Source organism: Equus caballus, chromosome 22, assembly GCF_041296265.1.
Source record: "Equus caballus isolate H_3958 breed thoroughbred chromosome 22, TB-T2T, whole genome shotgun sequence".
In the NCBI taxonomy this organism is placed as follows: Eukaryota; Metazoa; Chordata; class Mammalia; order Perissodactyla; family Equidae; genus Equus; species Equus caballus.
The window spans coordinates 11,917,399-11,935,308 of NC_091705.1; the positions used below are offsets into that span (position 1 = coordinate 11,917,399).

General features: G+C 38.1%; 1 protein-coding gene across 2 annotated transcripts in view; it reads right to left on the reverse strand.

Moving 5' to 3' along the window:
- The window catches only part of SPTLC3 (serine palmitoyltransferase long chain base subunit 3), a 148,307-nt gene that overhangs the window by 97,686 nt on the left and 32,711 nt on the right, over positions 1–17,910 (reverse strand). For both annotated transcript variants that reach the window (XM_001492503.5, XM_005604475.4), the window contains exon 2: positions 15,285–15,467. In XM_001492503.5, the coding sequence (XP_001492553.1) occupies positions 15,285–15,467 (183 nt within the window). The remainder of the gene's footprint in view (positions 1–15,284; positions 15,468–17,910) is intronic.

The window sequence follows — 17,910 nt, forward strand, 5'->3', positions numbered from 1 at the left end:
GCTAGGAGAGAGTGGAGTGACATATTCAAATACTGAAAGACAAAAACTATTTGCCATAAATACTCTACCCAGCAAAGTGATCCTTCAGATATGAGGGAGAAATGAAAGTTTTCCCAGACAAACAAAAGCTGAGGGAGTTCATTGCCAGTAGACCTGCCTTATAAGAAATGTTGAAAGGAGTCCTCCTACCTAAAAAAAGACAAGGTTTTAAGAAGCTTTGAGCACGGTGATAAATAGACAAGCAGAATCAGAAAATTTCAACTTTATATCACAATAGGTTAATACACAATTTTAACACAAAGGCTAAAGGGAAATAAAGCATTAAAAATACCACAACCACTTCAATTTGGTAACAAACTCATGATACAAAAGAGGCTAATTTGTGACAACAAAAACAGAAGGGGAAGAGGAAAAGGACAGAACCTGCATAAGCAAATAGAGATAAGACGCTATCAGTGGAAAAAGAACTATCTCATCTATGAGATCTTTTATACAAACCTCATAGTAACCACAAAACAAAAATCAGAGCAGAGTCGCAAATCATGAAGAAGAAACTGAGAAAAAAATCACATAAAACCACCAAAATGAAACGGCAGAAATAAATACAAGGAAAAAGAAATATTGGAAATATAGAACAACCAGAAAACAAAAGATAAAATGGCAGTATTAAGCCCTTATATGTCAACAAACACTCTAAATGTAAATGGATTGAATTCACCATTCAAAAGACACAGAGTGACTGCATGGATTAAAAAAATGCTGCCTCCAGGAGACTCATCTCAACTTTAAAGACAAACATAGGCTCAGAATGAAAGGATGGAAGATGATACTCCAAGCAAATGTCAATCAAAAGAAAGTGGTTGTAGCCATACTTATGTCAGACAAAATAGACTTCAAGACAAAAAAGATAGCAAAAGACAAAGATGGACATTATATAATGATAAAAGGAACATTCCACCAAGAAGACAGAACACTTATTTACATAAGTAAATATAAGCACCTAACATAGGAGCACCAAAGTATATAAAGCAACTGTTAACAAACCTAACTGGAGAAATTGACAACAACGCTAACACCTCACTTACATCAGTGGATAGATCATCCAGACAGAAAGTCAACAAAGGAAACAGTAGCCTTAAATGAAACACTAGGCCAGATGGACTTAACAGATAGAAAGACAGAACATTCCATCCAAAAGTAGCAGAATACACATTTTTCTCAAGTGCACATGGAAGATTCTCAAAGATAGACCCTATGTTGGGAAATAAAACAAGCCTCAATAAATTTAAGAAGGTCGAAATCATATCAAGCATCTTTTCTAACCACAGTGGTATGAAACTAAAAATCAACTACAAGAACAAAGCTAGAAAAGTCACAAATATGTGGAGATTTAACAACATGCTACTGAACAACTATTGGATCAATGAAGAAATCAAAGAATAAACAAAAAAATACCTGCAGACAAATGAAAATAAATATACCAAATATTGTATATATACAATATACCAAAACTTGTGGGATATAGCAAAAGTGGTAATAAGAGGGAAGTTTATAGCAATACAGGCCTACCTTAAGGAACAAGAAAAATCTCAAAAAACAATCTAAACCCATAACTAAAAAAATTAGAAAAAAGAACAAAGTCCAAAGTCAGTAGAAGGAAGGAAATGATAAAAATTAGAGCAGAAATAAATGAAATAGAGACTAAAAAAGCAATAGAAAGGATCAATGAAGCTAAGAGGTGGTTCTTTGAAGAGATAAACAAAATTGACAAACCCTCAGCCAGACTCACTTAGGAAAAAAGAGAGAAGACTCAAATAAATAAAGTCAGAAATGAAAGAGAAATTACAACTGATATCACAGAAATACAAAGGATTATAAGAGAATATGATCAAAAGCTATATGCCAACAGTTTGGATAACCTAGAAGAAATGGATAAATTCTTAGAATGATACAACCTCCCAAAACTAAATCAAGAAGAAATAGAGAATCTGAATAGACCAATCACAAGTAAAGAGATTTAAATAGTAATCAAAAATCTCCCCCAAACCAGAAGTCCAGGACCAGACACCCTCTCTGATGAATTCTACCAAACATTCAAAGATGATTTAATACCTATTCTTCTCAAACTCTTCCAAAAAGTTGAAAAGGACAAGACTCTTCCTAACTACTAGAACCAGACAAGAAGAACACAAAAAAGGAAAATTATAGGCCAATATAGCTGATGAACATAGATGCAAAAATCCTCAAGAAAATATTAGTGTATCAAATACAACAGTACATTAAAAGGATCATGCACCATAATCAAGTGGGATTTATTCCAGGGATGCAGGGATGGTTCAACATCTGCAAATCAATCAATGTGATACACCACATTAACAAAATGAAGAATAAATACCACATGATCATCTCAGTAGACAAAGAAAAAGCATTTGACAAGATTCAACATCCATTCATGATAAGAACTCTTAATAAAATGGGTATAGAAGGAAAGTATCTCAACATAATAAAGCCCACATATTACAAACCCACAGCCAATATCATACTCAATGGTCAAAAACTGAAAATTATTCCTCTAAGAACAGGAACAAGGCAAGGATGCTCACTCTCACCACTGTTATTCAATATAGTATTGGAAGTCCTAGCCAGAGCAGTTAGAGAAGAAAAAGAAATAAAACTTATCCAAATTGGAAAGGAAGAAGTAAAACTGTCACTATTTGCAGATGACATGATTCTGTATAAAGAAAACCCTAAGGAATTCACAAAAAAACTATTAGAAATAATTGAATACAGTAGAGTTGCAGCATACAAAATCAACATACAAAAATCAGTTGCATTTCTAGACACTAACAACAAACTAGCAGAAAGAGAAATCAAGAATACAATCTCATTTACAATTTCAAGAAAAAAGAATAAAATACCTAGGAATAAATTTAACCAAGTAGGTGAAAGACTTATACACTCAAAACTATAAGACATTATTGAAAGAAATTGAAAAAGATATAAAGAAATGGGAAGATATTCTGTGCACATGGATTGGAAAAATAAACATAGTTAAAATGTTCTTATTATGTAAAGTAATCTACAGATATGATGCTATCCCAGATGCCGAGGACATTTTTCACAGAAATAGAACAAAGAATGCTAAAATTTATATGAAACAGCAAAAGCCCTTGAATAGCCAAAGTAATCCTAGAAGAAAGAACAAAGCTGGAGGTAACATATTCCCTGAATTCAAAACATAATACAAAGCTATGTTAATCAAAACAGCATGTTACTGGCAGAAAAATAGACACATAGATCAATGGGACAGAATTGAGAGCCCAGAAGTAAAACCGTATATCTGTGCATAGCTAATATTTGACAAGCAGGCCAAGAACATACAAGAGAGAAAGAAAAGTCTCTTCAGTAAACAGTGTTGGAAAAACTAGACCATTATCTTACACCATATACAAAAGTTCACTCAAAATGGATTAAAGACTTAAATGTAAGACCTAAAATCATAAAACTCCTAGAAGAAAACATAGGCAGTATGCTCTTTGACATTGTCTTAGCAGTATCTTTTTGACTATGATATCTCCTCAAAGAGGGGAAACAAAAGAAAAAATAAACAAATTGGACTATATCAAACTAAAAATCTTCTGCAAGGCAAAGGAAATCATCAACAAAATGAAAGGACTCCCTATTAACTGGGAGAAAATATTTGGAAATCGTATTTCCAATAGGGGTTAATTTCCAAAATATATAAAAAACTCATGCAACTCAACAACCAAAAAATGAACAGCTAAATAAAAAATTGGCCAGAGGATATGAACAGAAATTTTTCCAAATAAGATATACAGATGGCCAACAGGCATATGAAAAGATGTTCAACATGACTAATTATTTTGGAAATGCAAATCAAAGCTACAATGAAATAGCACCTCATACCCGTCAGAATGGCTATTATTAAAAAGATAGTAAATAACAAATGTTGGAGAGGATGTGGAACCCTCATACACTGTTGGAGGGAATGTAAACTCGTGCATCCACTATGGAAAACAGTATGGAGATTTCCAAAAAAACTAAAAATAGAAATGCCATATGACTCAGCTATTCCACTTCTGAGTATTTATCCAAAGAACATGAAAATACCAACTGGAAAAGATATATGCACCCCTATGTTCATTGAAGCATTATTCACAATAGTCAAGACTTGGAAGCAACACAAGTGCCCATCGATGGATGAATGGATAAAGAAGATGTGGTATATATACACAATGGAATACTACTCAGCCATAAAAAAAGAAAAAATTGTGCCATTTGTGACAACAGTGTGGATGGACCTTGAGGGTATTATGCTAAGCAAAATAAGTCAGACAGAGATAGACAAATACTGTATGATCTCATTCATATGTGGAAGATAAACAAACAAACACATAGGTAACCAGAACAGATTGGTGTTTACCAGAGGGGAAGGGGGGGTGAAAGGAGTAAAGGGACACCTATGTATGGTGACAAATGGAGAAGAGATTTTTGGTGGTGAACATAGTACAGTCTATACAGATGCCGAAATATAATGATGTACACTTGAAATTTTACACAATGCTATAAACCAATATGACCTCAGTAAAATAATAAAAAGAAAAAAGATGTCAAATTTTCCAAAGTTAACCTATCCCTATAGATTTAATATATTACTAATTACAACGGCAATAGTTTATTTTTAAAAATTCAATACCTGACAAGCTAATTCTAAAGTACACACAGAGAGAAAATCTTTGAGTTACCTAAAAATTTGTAGATTTACCTAAAAAACAGATCAACATTTCAAAGCAGTGGGTAAAAAAAAAATGAACTATTTAATTAGTGATATTGACACAGTTTAAAAATCTGCTTAAAAAAATAGTCCTCCTACTTCACACATAGAAATAAATTCTAGATAGATTTGTGGATTAAATGTGTAAATAAACACCCCAAATCATAAAAGTACTGAATGAAATTATAGGAAAATTTGCTATAACTTTAAGATGAAGAAAATGCCCTCCTAACCATGATGAACTCTTCTTCCACAAAGAGAAAAAAAACCTAACAGCAAAAATAACAACAAAGAAAACATAAAAGAAATATTTAATGCATGTGACTTAAAAATTAAAACTGTATGTGTGGCTCAATATAACATAGAGGGGGCTGGCCCCATGGCCGAATGGTTAAGTTCGCATGCTCTGCTGCAGGCAGCCCAGGGTTTCGTCGGTTCAAATCCTGGGCATGGACACGGCACTGCTCATCAAACCATGCTGAGGCAGTGTCCCACATGCCACAACTAGAAGGACCCACAACTAAGAATATACAACTATGTACCGGGGGGCTTTGGGGAGAAAAAGGAAAAAAATAAAATCTTTAAAAAAAAAATCCTTAAAAAAAATATAACGTAGAAAAAGTTAAAAGCCAAGAAACAGAATTGGAAAAATATTTAAGATACATTTTATGGATGAATTACTGATATAAGGATATAAAAAGAGCTCCTGTAAATCAGTAGGAAAAAACAATTTAATGAAATCATGAGCAAAGAATATGAATAGACAATTCAAGAGGAATAAGTATAAATGACTAATAATCATAGGAAAAGCAGCTCAGTCTCACTATTAATCAGGAAACTGGAAATTAAGAACAAAAAAGTTCACCTATTGAATTGGCAAAAATAAAAATATGTTGATAATATGAACATATCAAGTACTGGTGAGGAGGCAAGTTCTCTTAGGTCCTGTTGACTGCAGTCTGGCTAGGCAAGGTTTTTGAAGGGCAATTTGCCAATCTCTCAGAAGCTAACATGTACATTCCTTAGACCCAGAAAGCCATCTCCAGGAATTATCCTCTAACAAACGCATATGCTGTTCATTGAAGAATTATTTGCAGTAATTAAAAAATGGGAATATAAATAAATAATTATATGTCTATATTATGGAATACCATAATGCAACTATTAAAAGGAAGGAGGTCATCCTGGACTGGCATGTAAAGATCTCCAGACATGTAGCTAGATGAAAAAAAAGCAGGTCACACAACAATATGTATGATATGATACCATTTATGTTAAGGAGAGGACCGAGGAGGTGCAAATAAGCATATGTGTCATTAAGGGCAAGAAAAAGACACAAAAGATGCACAAAGAGACTGCTTTTGCTCATTATTTCCATAATAAAAAGGAAAAGGAAAAAAGACGTCAGTTGGAGAGGGGGCTCTTTATTAGGGCTTGTCATAGCCCACCCGGTTCATGCACTGGCTTAGTACTAGTTGGTATATGTTGGCAAAGCTCTACTTTATTGAATCAATCAACCCTGCCTACTATCAAGATTCCTTCTTGCTAAGGGAAGTGGAGGTCTGTATTGTAAAAGAACTAAAAAATGACTTGATTAACATGTTAATGACACATCAGAAATTACATGTGTCTGTGTATATACATATATACACATATATGTGAATTTCAGTATTTGGAGAGATATATATCCAAATAAATGTTGGCCTATCTGAATACTTACTGTGAGGAGACTGTGATCACATTATAGTGAGGGTCTTATTTTAAAAAATAGTTCTAGAACATTGTTTTTGGAGTTGTTTTCTTAACCTATGGCATAAGCTCCTCCGCTAGATGCAGTTGCGGAAAATAATGTCCCTTGTGAGGGTGCATTTGCTTTTTAGAAGCAGCCAGAAGGTTTTGGAACCAAGCCTGGTTGGGGAGATTGGGGATTTCACTGGCCAGCGATTCCTGCTGTGTTTAAAACTATTGATTTCTTGGTGCCATTTAGATCAAGAAAGTGAGGGAGTGAGTTGTGCTCATACCTGAGGGAGGCCCATTCTATAAGAGGGAAAAGCAAGTGAAAAATCCCTGAGGTAGGTACGTGTGAGTTGTACTTGGAGAAGAGCGAGAAGGTCCTGTGTTTGAGGCAGGGTGAGAGAGCCAAGGAGTAGAAGGAGATGACATAAGAGGGGCCTGCCATCTGTAGAGCCTTGACTACGTCTGGCTCTTGCTGTGAATGCGAAGGGAAAGCATTAAAGAGTTATGGCCAGAGATGCCATGTGACCTGACTTAGGTTTTGAAGGAAACCTCTTGGTTGTTGGTTGAGAAGGGACTGTAGGGGTGGGGGTGGGAGCAGGGTACATCTACGCAAGAGAAGATGGTGGTTTGGACAAAGTTGGTGGCAGCAGGGGTGGTAAGAAGCGGTCCAAAAACAAATATATTTTGAGCATAGAACCAACAATATTTGCTGACAGATTTCACCTGGGGTTCAAGGGAAAGAGAGGAGTCATCAACCAATGACTTGCAGGTTTTGGCCAGAATACCTGAACAGATGGTGTTGCCATTTACTGATCTGGGAAAGATTGTAAGACGGGCAAGTTTGGAGGGGAAGCTTAAGTACACAGTTTTGGACGTGTCAAGACAGTGATTGCTGATGAATGGGATCTAGTGTCCTGGTAGAAGGCTTGGCCTAGATAGGAGCCCAGATAGCCACTCTGTAGTAATGAGAGGTGAAGGGGAGGCCAGGTATGTGAGCACAGGTGCAGGTAAGTGGTGGCAGAGTAAGCATATAAAAGTTCTGACTTTTTCCCATTTCCTCAATGAAATAGGAAGTAAGATTATTAACTGGAAGTCAGGAGGGCCAAGAAGTGACGTAAGTTTGGGAGAAAATGAGAAAGTATGAAATAGTCATCTAGAAGAGCCGGTGACTAAATGTATTAAGGTTATGTAGTGTGATTGGCAGGCAGCAGTGCGGGCCACCTTTAGGCTTGTTATCCTGAGTTTAAAGGGAGACCCATCAGCATGGTGGGTGAATCCAGTTGTGGGTATATTAAGGTCCATGGAATCTAAGCTGGATAGGAGGAAGAAAAAGTGGAGTAGGAGAGTACAGGAGAATGAAAAATCTTAAAATCAAGGGAGCATAAGTTCCCAGAACAGGGTGGGGTAAGAGATGTTGGAGGAAGTACTGGAGGGAGAGAGCTGGTAATGAGAATGCCTGAGGCAGACCCGCTGATTCCAGTGTGCAGCCAAAGTTGAGAAACACTGAGCTAGTCTGGGCCTCAAGTAGCTAATCTGCAATAGGCAACTTCTGAGGCCCCCACAATAAGTCACAGGTGGGCTTGGACTGCCTTTCCTGGAACTGATAGGACAGCTGTGCATGTGAAAGAGATGAGCTCCTGGAAGCTCAAGGGACGGTGCTGCTGCCACCTGAACAAAGGTGATAACTGAACTTCAAATTGACAGCCTCTGGAGTAGCAATGCTTCTCACACTTTAACATGTGTGCATATCGCCTGCGGATCATGATAAAGATTCTGCTGCGAAAGTTTTGGGCTGGGCTTGAGACTCTGAATTTCTAAGTCTCATGTGATACCGGTGAGAAGGATCAACAGGTGGTCCCTGGACCAGCAGCACTGGCACCACCTGGGAGCTTGTTAGAGATGCAGAACTTTGGCCCCACCCCATAGCTATTAAAGGAGAATCTGCAAGATCTCCAGACTGTTTGTCTACACAGGAAAGTTTGAGAAGCATTCCTCTAAAACATTGGTTTCCAACTTGGGCTGCACATGAGAATCACCTGCGAAGGTTTTATGACCACTCCCCCTCAACTAGGGTGCATTACAAACCAATTAAATCAGAATATCTGTGAGTAAAGCCAGTGGCTTTTAAAGCTTCTCAGGTGATTCCAATATGCAGCCAAGGCTGAGAAGCACTGGTCTAATATTACCGTCCTACAAGCTGTTGGCTAATATGCTGCTCTCTGAGTTTGGACCCACCCAGGTCCAAACAGGAAGACCAATGCTTAGGCTGCCTGTTTCCTTTGGACAAAACCATATCTCACACCCAGTGACCTTAATGGACCCCATCCTTCAAATTACTCAGAAGAAAGTTTCTCTGGGAAAATCCTGCTGTTGTATCAAGATGCAAAATGTGGATGCAAAAGGGCAAGTTTTAATTCATGCAAATATCTGGAGCTTTGTCTTAAAATTTCTACATTACAACTTGCTGAACATTTTTTGTTTCAAGTGGGAGTAAAAATCTCCAAGGATGGGCCAGAAATGTCTAGGATTTCCTTGCGGGGGCACTGGGGACTCTCTGGTTCTAATGAGAACACAGAATTACAACCAAAATGTTTTATAACAGGCTGGTGCCATGTGGAGTGGGTCTTGTTGAACCGATTGTCAAACCGCAGGGACTGAGAAATGAGGCTGTGCTTGAAATTTTCTGTCTTTGATGATGCTTCACATTCATTTGACTATATTTGCTGACATCCTCTTCTGGATTTTGCTAAGTTGAGCCATTACATCATTGAGAAAGTAATTTATTTAGAAGTCTTCAATCAATTGTGATTCAACTCTGAAGTTGCCTTTGATTTAAAAAAAATGATACACATGTCCCAAAAATTAAGAGTTAAAAGGAGAATTTAAGCAAAAATGTTTAAACTTGTATCTGTCTGTATTGCCCTCTTCTTTTTTTTTTTAAAGATTTTATTTTTTTTCCTTTTTCTCCCCAAAGCCCCCCAGTACATAGTTGTGTATTTTTAGTTGTGGTTCCTTCCAGTTGTGGCATGTGGGATGCTGCCTCAGCATGGCTTGATGAGCGGTACCATGTCTGCACCCAGGATCCGAACCAGCGAAACTCTGGGTCAACGAAGTGGAGTGCCCGAACTTAACCATTGGGCCATGGGGCCGGCCCCTGTATTGTCCTTTTCTTTGCCAGTGTCTTCTGGTTGTTAGTGGAGTCTGTCAGAGGTACCACATGCCCTGGGCCTGTCATTTTTTTAAGTGCTCTCTTGGAGGGAGATTTTGATTTTTCTATTCTTTTCACTTAGTGTATACTAAGTGAATCAGTAATACTAAGTGACTCAGTAATCAAGTGATTCAGATAAAGAGGATTATCAGAGCCTTCATGTTTTGGAGTCAATTTCAGGGTCTTTGGGCTAGAAATCAAAAGGAAGAAAAAGCAAAAAGAGATTCTAAATTTGGGGCAACACTGTAGTTTGAATGGATGGTTTGGTATGAGAGAAGCCATCCCAGGAGAGAAAATAAGGAAATTGGATTAAAAAATTCTTATATTTGATAAAGAAAAAGAAAGATGTGAAGGACATGTTAATTAGCCTGACTGCAGCAATCATTTCACTATATATATATCTCTCTCTCAAAATATACACTTTATGTATATGCAATTTTTATTAAAAAACAGAAAGAAAAAGAAGGAACAGAGAGTAAAAGAGCATAATCGGAAATAAGAACACCCATTTATAATCTTTTTAAAAAGTATAATTGCTTTTCTCCACCACCCCTTCACAGATGCATCCTCTTTCCTGGTGTCATTTGCTCATGGCTCGTTCATCTTATGGGACAATCTATTCCCCACTCTCAGTGACTAGCTTCTGGAATAGAATAATGCACATTTCTGCTAAAAATAACCAGGGGTCATTGGAAAGCAGCACATTCCACATTTCCAGCAAGAGACTTCAAGATGTACCTCAGATAGCTTATTAACACAAAGCAAGGACACTGTCAGAAGTACGAGGCTGAGGGTGGTATCAAAAGATAAAGGTTAGCCTGAAGATAGCATGTCTGGTGGCCACTCCCACAAAAAAACCATAGTGATTGCCGCCATTGCAGTTTATTAGAAGCTGTTGCTTTGAAAGGCTCTTAACCTCTAAAGGGACTCAAAAGGAAGGAACACATAATAAAAAGTGTGCCATGTAAAAGGCGTATCTACCAAGGCGAGTCGATTGACTGATGCTCTCTACCTCATGGAGATCAAACAGGAGGGAAATCATTTATTTTGTAAAGAAATACAAAACACCAATTTATTTACTGCAATGTTTTCCTCCTGGGAGGGGCTTCAAGCAGTTCTTGCTGCTATAGTGACAGGTGGTGTAGCACAGGCTGCTGTGCGCTGCACCTATCCTATTTCTCAGGACTAAAGCACCCTCGTCTCCAGTGCTGGGAGTGTTGGAGGCTGACAGCTTGCTGAGGGGAGCTGCCTGGCTGAGGATCGCATCCCTCTCTGGTAGCAGCCCCCATCCATCATCATTGAAGGCTCAACCCCCCTTCCTCAATGAGAAATGCTTTTGAAGGGCCCTCCCATCTCCAGAGCTCCCTGTGAGATCCACTGAGGCCTTTGCTGGGACCGCATCCCAGTTCAACCTGCCCCATCTTGCCTCTTTCACTCTCTCACAGGTGTACAGGTGTTGATCCCGGGAGCAAGCCACAATAACCTTCCTGCCCTCGACCCTCTATCTCAGAGTCTGCTTCCCTGAGAAGCAACTTGTATGTACATACATATGTTCTGCTTGAAATCTAAGAAATGTTTTAGAAAAACCAAAACAACTAGACCTGCTGGGTTGATAGAACAAAAATATTGAAACGAGTAGGAAAATAGATGGCAGATTGAGCCTGCCAAGGAATGCCACACCCGAGAAATTTATATTTGATTCACCCTTTGTTCCAGTAAATATTCTAGAATGTGCTAATTTATTGTGCACCAGTTACTCATACCTGGGGAGCAGGCAGATTGGTGATAAGAGCTTCTAGAACAGACCCACTGGTGTCAGGGAGGGGCTGTGGAGATCCTTGTGAGAATGGCCAAGAGAAACGTGCTTTCTCATCCTAGTTTCTCAGTTTCATTATTAGCTCTGCTAGCACCTGGGAAACCTGCATCTTTGCTTGGGAGCCTGCTGGGTTGTTTCCTGCTTGATTTAGCTGTTTCTATACCCTTCTCCATTCAAGAACCTTTATATCCTCAAAATTGTATCTGTGGCCATCTTTTGCCAATACAAGATGATTCCATTGCGATGGCTGTGCCAATACCATCCTCATGTCTGATCAAAGTAGAAATTTGGGATTACCATGTTTTCCTCTCTTATTTTCTATACACTCAACCACCAAGACTTGCTGATGCTACCTTCTAAATATCGCTGTAATTAGTTTCCTTTTCTTCATTCCATCTACCACTTCCCCAGTTGAAGCACAAATTATCTCTTTTCTAAACTATTATAAGGCTTTTTTATCGTCACTTTGCTTCTAGTCTTGAATTGGGGTACCATCTCTAACATCTATTAAATTCTTTAAAGTTCTCCTTTCTCTTCTCACACTTTCTCTTTTTTCTCTATAGTCCTTTCTTGAGAGATCTCATCTACTTCCGTGGCTTTGACTAATGTTGATATGTTCAAGATATATTAAAGATGCCACAATATCCATCTGAGACTTTTCTGTGGAGGACTAGGCCTCTGTATCCACTGGCCATTCTTCAAACTCAACTTCTCAAAAAATGAATTGACCAAGGGCCAGCACTGGTGGCCTAGTGGTTAAGTTCAGAACACCCCACTTCGGTGGTCTGGGTTCATTTCCTGGGCTTGCACCTATACCACCCGTCTGTCAGTGGCCATGCTGTGGTGGAGGGTCACATACAAAAAGAGGAAGATTGGCAGCAGATGCTAGCTCAGGGCAAATGAATCAAAAAAAAAAAAAAAGGAATTGACCAATTTCATCCTCCAACTGGATCTTCCTCCTCTATTCCCCATTTCGATGAATGAGACTACCTTCTTTTTCCCAACTGCCCAAGATATAAACCTGGGTGTGGTCTTTGATCTGACCATCTCCTTAATTCCCCAAGTAAGACCAATCATCCTAACTCCATCTTCTTAAATATCTCTTGGTCTTATCTCTTATCACCACACCTATTATCACTACCCGGGTCCCAGCCCAAGGTCTCACCTAGATTTTTTGTAGCCTGGATTTCAGCATCATCCTTTTAACTGATTTTTTTGGTCCATCTGTTGTCCTCCTGCAATCTCTTTTTCACTGGGCAGTGAACGTGATCTTTCTAATCTGCAAATCTGCATTCCTCTGCCTGAAATCCTTTAATGCCTTCTCATTGTTCTTATAATAAATATCTACAGCTTATAAAAACCCATTGTAGTCTTGTCCCTGTTTGCCTTTTGAACAATCTTTCTCCCCACAAACTCCCACTCTCGCTCACAACACTCAGGTCACTGGAATTCCTCCGTTCCTTGAATGTACAATGCATTTTCTACCTCTGGGCCATTTTGCCCCATGTTTCCTCTCCCTAAAGACTCTTTCTGTCCCATCTTGCCTCACTCTTTGCCTTACTACTTACTCTTCAGCCTTCATATCTCGGTTTAACTTCCTCTTCCTCCCAGAAACCTTCACTGAACACAAGTCCAGGTTCAATGTTTCTCTCCTTTGATCCCTTGACATCCTCTATTTACCTCTATGGTACCTTTTATCAAATTCTATTGAAATTGCTTTTTTTATGGTTAGCTCCCTGAAGGCAAGAACCATATCTGCCTTGGTTATTCTTGTATCCCCAGATTGTAGCACAGTGCCTGGCACAAAATACATGCTCAATAAGAATCTGACTTGATTAAGGAGGTAATGAATGCCTTGGCACAAGCAGTGCCTTCTTCTGAATGTCCTCCTTTGCACCCTTGCTCACTAGGCAAACTCCTGCTCACCATTCAAGCCCCAAAATCATGCCTTTCTGACCTCCTAAGGGAGTCACAGGGCACAGATCCCTGTTTTCCATATCACCCTCCTTCCCATCATCACTTTTTGTCATATGTTTTGCTCATGAGTCTGTTTTTGCATACCAGACTTCAAATTCTCTGATGGTAGGATCTATCTTTTTTTCTGTGTATATTAGCACCCATTACCTGGCATAGACATGTGCTCAAATATTTGCTGAAGGTAGGAGGGATTGTAATAATAAAACCGGGCCTGATTTTCTTCTGAACGTAATATACTTGATTTAAGCCAATTTCCAAAGAAGTGTTCCGCACGATTTGTTCCTGGATGTGTTACTGTAACATGTTTATCTTACCATGGATACTAGTTGCTAGGTTACAGGATTTGATGTTCTCTCATTACATTGAAATTCATGCTTCACTTATGTTCTTTGCCCACAATCATAGTATTCTAAAGCAATTTTTTAGGAAAAAGAGATTCATGGCATGATCAATTATTTGAACTAATTTGGAAAATGTTAACATAATGTAAGCTCTTTTCAGATCTCTGAACATTTTCATGTTGTGTTGTTAGCTCTATGTGAAAAGAGCATTGTATAGACTTTTTTCTTTTTAAGATTTTATTTTTTTTCTTTTTCTTCCCAAAGCACCCCGGTACATAGTTGTATATTCTTCGTTGTGGGTCCTTCTAGTTGTGGCATGTGGGACGCTGCCTCAGCAGGGTTTGATGAGCAGTGCCATGTCCGCGCCCAGGATTTGAACTAACGAAACACTGGGCCGCCTGCAGCAGAGTGCGCGAACTTAACCACTCGGCCATGGGGCCAGCCCCTGTATAGACTTTTATAGGTTAACTATTGAAAATATCTAGATCAGGGGTTCTAAATCAGGGGTGATTTTGCACTTCATGAGACATTTGGCACTGTCTGGAGGCATTTTTGATCATCACAAGTGTGTGGGAGAACCTAATAGCATATAGTGGGTAGAGGCCAGGGATGCTGTTAAAAATCCTACAATGTAGGGGGCTGGCCCCGTGGCCAAGTGGTTAAGTTTGCGCGCTCCGCTGCAGGAGGCCCAGTGTTTCATTAGTTCAAATCCTGGGCGCGGACATGGCACTGCTCATCAAACCACGCTGAGGTGGCGTCCCACATACCACAACTAGAAGGACCCACAACGAAGAATATACAACTATGTACTGGGGGGCTTTGGGGAGAAAAAGGAAAAAAATAAAATCTTAAAAAAAAAATAGTGTCTTTAAAAAAAAATAAATCCTACAATGTACAGGGCAGCCTCTCCCACCAAAGAATTATCTAGTCCAAAATGTCAATAGTAGCAAAGTTGAGAAACCCTGACCTAGATGAAATAAAAATCTCACATTTCACTCAGACACGCTTTTCTATTTCAAGATAGAACATAAATAATACTCATCTTCCAACTAGAAGACCAGAGTACAGTCCCACCCATGTGCCCTTGCTCTTATATTTCAATTTTTTTTGTCTTTAAAATGGTATTTTAATATTGATCACATGAGGTTGTTATAAAAATTAAATATGTTAAGGTATGAGAAAACCCTTAGTTCAGTATATGGCAAATAGTAGTTACTAAATAAATATTTGTAAAAACAAGTCCATGAACACATAGGGGATGGGGTTTAGCAGGTAGAGATGAACAGAATTTACCCTGAGTAGTTCCTGAGCACCTCACTCTTTTTAGGCTCTGAACATGCATCACCGTTCTGAGAAGACTTTAGGGAAGAATAGGCATTGACAAAGATCCAGGGAGGTGCACATACATACTTTTTGTTCTTCTCGCTCTACAGCTGCATTGCATTTTTCTATTCCCCAGTTTCTCATAAAGTCTCTGAGATAGCCAAATAGGGTTCCAATTCCATATCCCAAGTACGTGAAAACCATAACGTGAAGAGGTGCTTCTTCGAAGAACTCAACAAATGGCTTATAAATATGTGGCTTCCCATTTTGCTGAGAACAAAAAAGAAAATTGAAGGTTAGATCTCTCCCATTACAATAAAGTATGATACTTAAAATTTTGGACTTTCAATCTTTTCAATTTCAAAGAACATATTTAAGATTGTAAAAGATAGTTGGATAGAATTGGAAATTGATAATTGAAGAGGGTAATCAGAAATGTGCATTTTATTTTACAAGACTTTAATGAAATAATTGATTCTGGCAAAAATTCTCAACAGATGCTAAATCCATTAAGTGAAAAGTTAATGAGGAATAAGGTTTTTTCAAGATGCCAAAGTAGGACCCCATAGATTACTCCCTAATCACAGACCTACGGTTACTACCTTAACTAGGTGATCAAATTATATCATGGATGTTGGAACAACTAGCCACTCTGTGCTCTTATCATGACATAATATTCAATACACTGATGAAACATTTAGCCTTAATTCAGTCAAGCTCTTATATCTAACTTCTATTTCACAAGAAATATTGAGATAAAGGAACAGGTAAATAACCTCATGAGGAAACAATCAGATAATCTACATTGTGCAAATTTCAATAAGACAACTGGCCTGGTCTTTAAAAGCAAAAATAAATAAGTGGGACTACGTTAAACTAAAAAGCTCCTGTGTAGCAAAGGAAATGATCAACAAAATGAAAAAGCAACCTATGGAATGGGAGAAAATGTTTGCAAACCACACATCTGATAAGGGGTTAATATTCAAAATATATAAGGAACTCATAAAACTCAATAACAAAAAACAAAGAATTTGATTAAAAAATGGGCAAAAGAGGATTGGCCCAGTGGCATAGTGGTTAAGTTCATATGCTACACTTCGGTGGCCCAGTGTTTGCAGGTTTGGATCCTGGGTGTGGACCTAACACTGCTCATCAAGCCATGCTGTGGTGGCATCCCACATAAAATGGAGGAAGATTGGCACAGATGCTAGCCAGGGACAATCTTCCTCAAGCAAAAAGAGGAAGATTGGCAACAGATGTTAGTGCAGGGCCAATCTTCCTCACACACACACACAAAAGGGCAAAGGACTTCAACAGACATTTTCCCAAAGAAGACACACAAATGCTGACAAGTATATGAAAAAGTGCTCGACATCACTAATCATCAGGGAAATGCAAATCAAAACCACAATGCAATATAACCTCATATCTGTTAAGATGACCGTTATTAAACAGATAAGAGATAATAAGTGTTGGTGAGGATGTAGGGAAAAGGGAACCCTTGTACCCTGTTGGTGGGAATGTAAATTGGTATAACCATTATGGAAAACAATATGGAGTTTCCTCAAAAAATTAAAAAATAGAACTACCATATGATCCAGCAATCCCACATCTGGGTATATATCCATAGGAAATGAAATCAGTATCTTGAAGAGATATGTGCTCTTCCATGTTCATTACATCATTATTAACAATAGCCAAAATATGGAAATAATCTAAATATTCATAAATGGATGAACACATACACACACACACCAGAATATTATTCAGCCATAAAAAGGAAGGAAATCTTGCCATATGTGACAAATGGAGATACCTGGAGTACATTATACTAAGTGAAATAAGCCAGACACAGAAAGACAAATTCTGCATAATCTCACTTATATGTGGAGTCTAAAAGAGCTGAACTCACAGAAGCAGAGAGTAGAATGGTGGGCTGGGGGGCGGGGGAAATGGGGAGATGTTGGTCAAAGCGTAGAAACCTTCAGTTATAAGATGAATAAGTTCTGAGATCTAATGTACAGCATGGTTACTACAGTTAATAATACTGTATATTATACTTGAAATTTGCTAAGACAGTAGAATGAAGGTGTTCTCACCATACACACACACACACAAAATGTACCTAAGTGCAGTGATGGATGTGTTAATTAGCTTGATTGTGGTAATAGTTTCACAATGTATAGCTGTATCAAATCACCTTGTGCACCTCAGATATATACAATTTTTATTTGTAAATTACACCTCAATCAAGCTGGAAAAGAGAAAAGAAAAAGAAAAAAAGGTTAGGGAGGGGACTTAAGAGACACAACCAAATGTAGTCTGTGTTCTTTCATTGGATCCTATTTTTCTGTTTTTATTTTAAAAAATGGTAAAAAAATAAATATTTTAGGGACTGGTCTCATGGCCTAGTGGTTAAGTTTGGCACGCTCTGCTTCAGCAGCCCAGGTTTGATTCCCAATTGTGGACCTACACTACTCGTCAATGGCCATGCTGTGGTGGCATCCCACATACAAAATAGAGGAAAATTGGCACAGATATTAGCTCAGGGTGAATCTTCCTCAGCAAAAATAAATAAGTAAGTAAGTAAATAAATAAATAAATAAATATTTTGAACAACTGTGGAAATCCAAACGTAGACTAGAAATACATCTTATTAAGGAATTATTGTTAATTTTGTTAGGCATAATGGTAATATTACAGGTATGTGGGA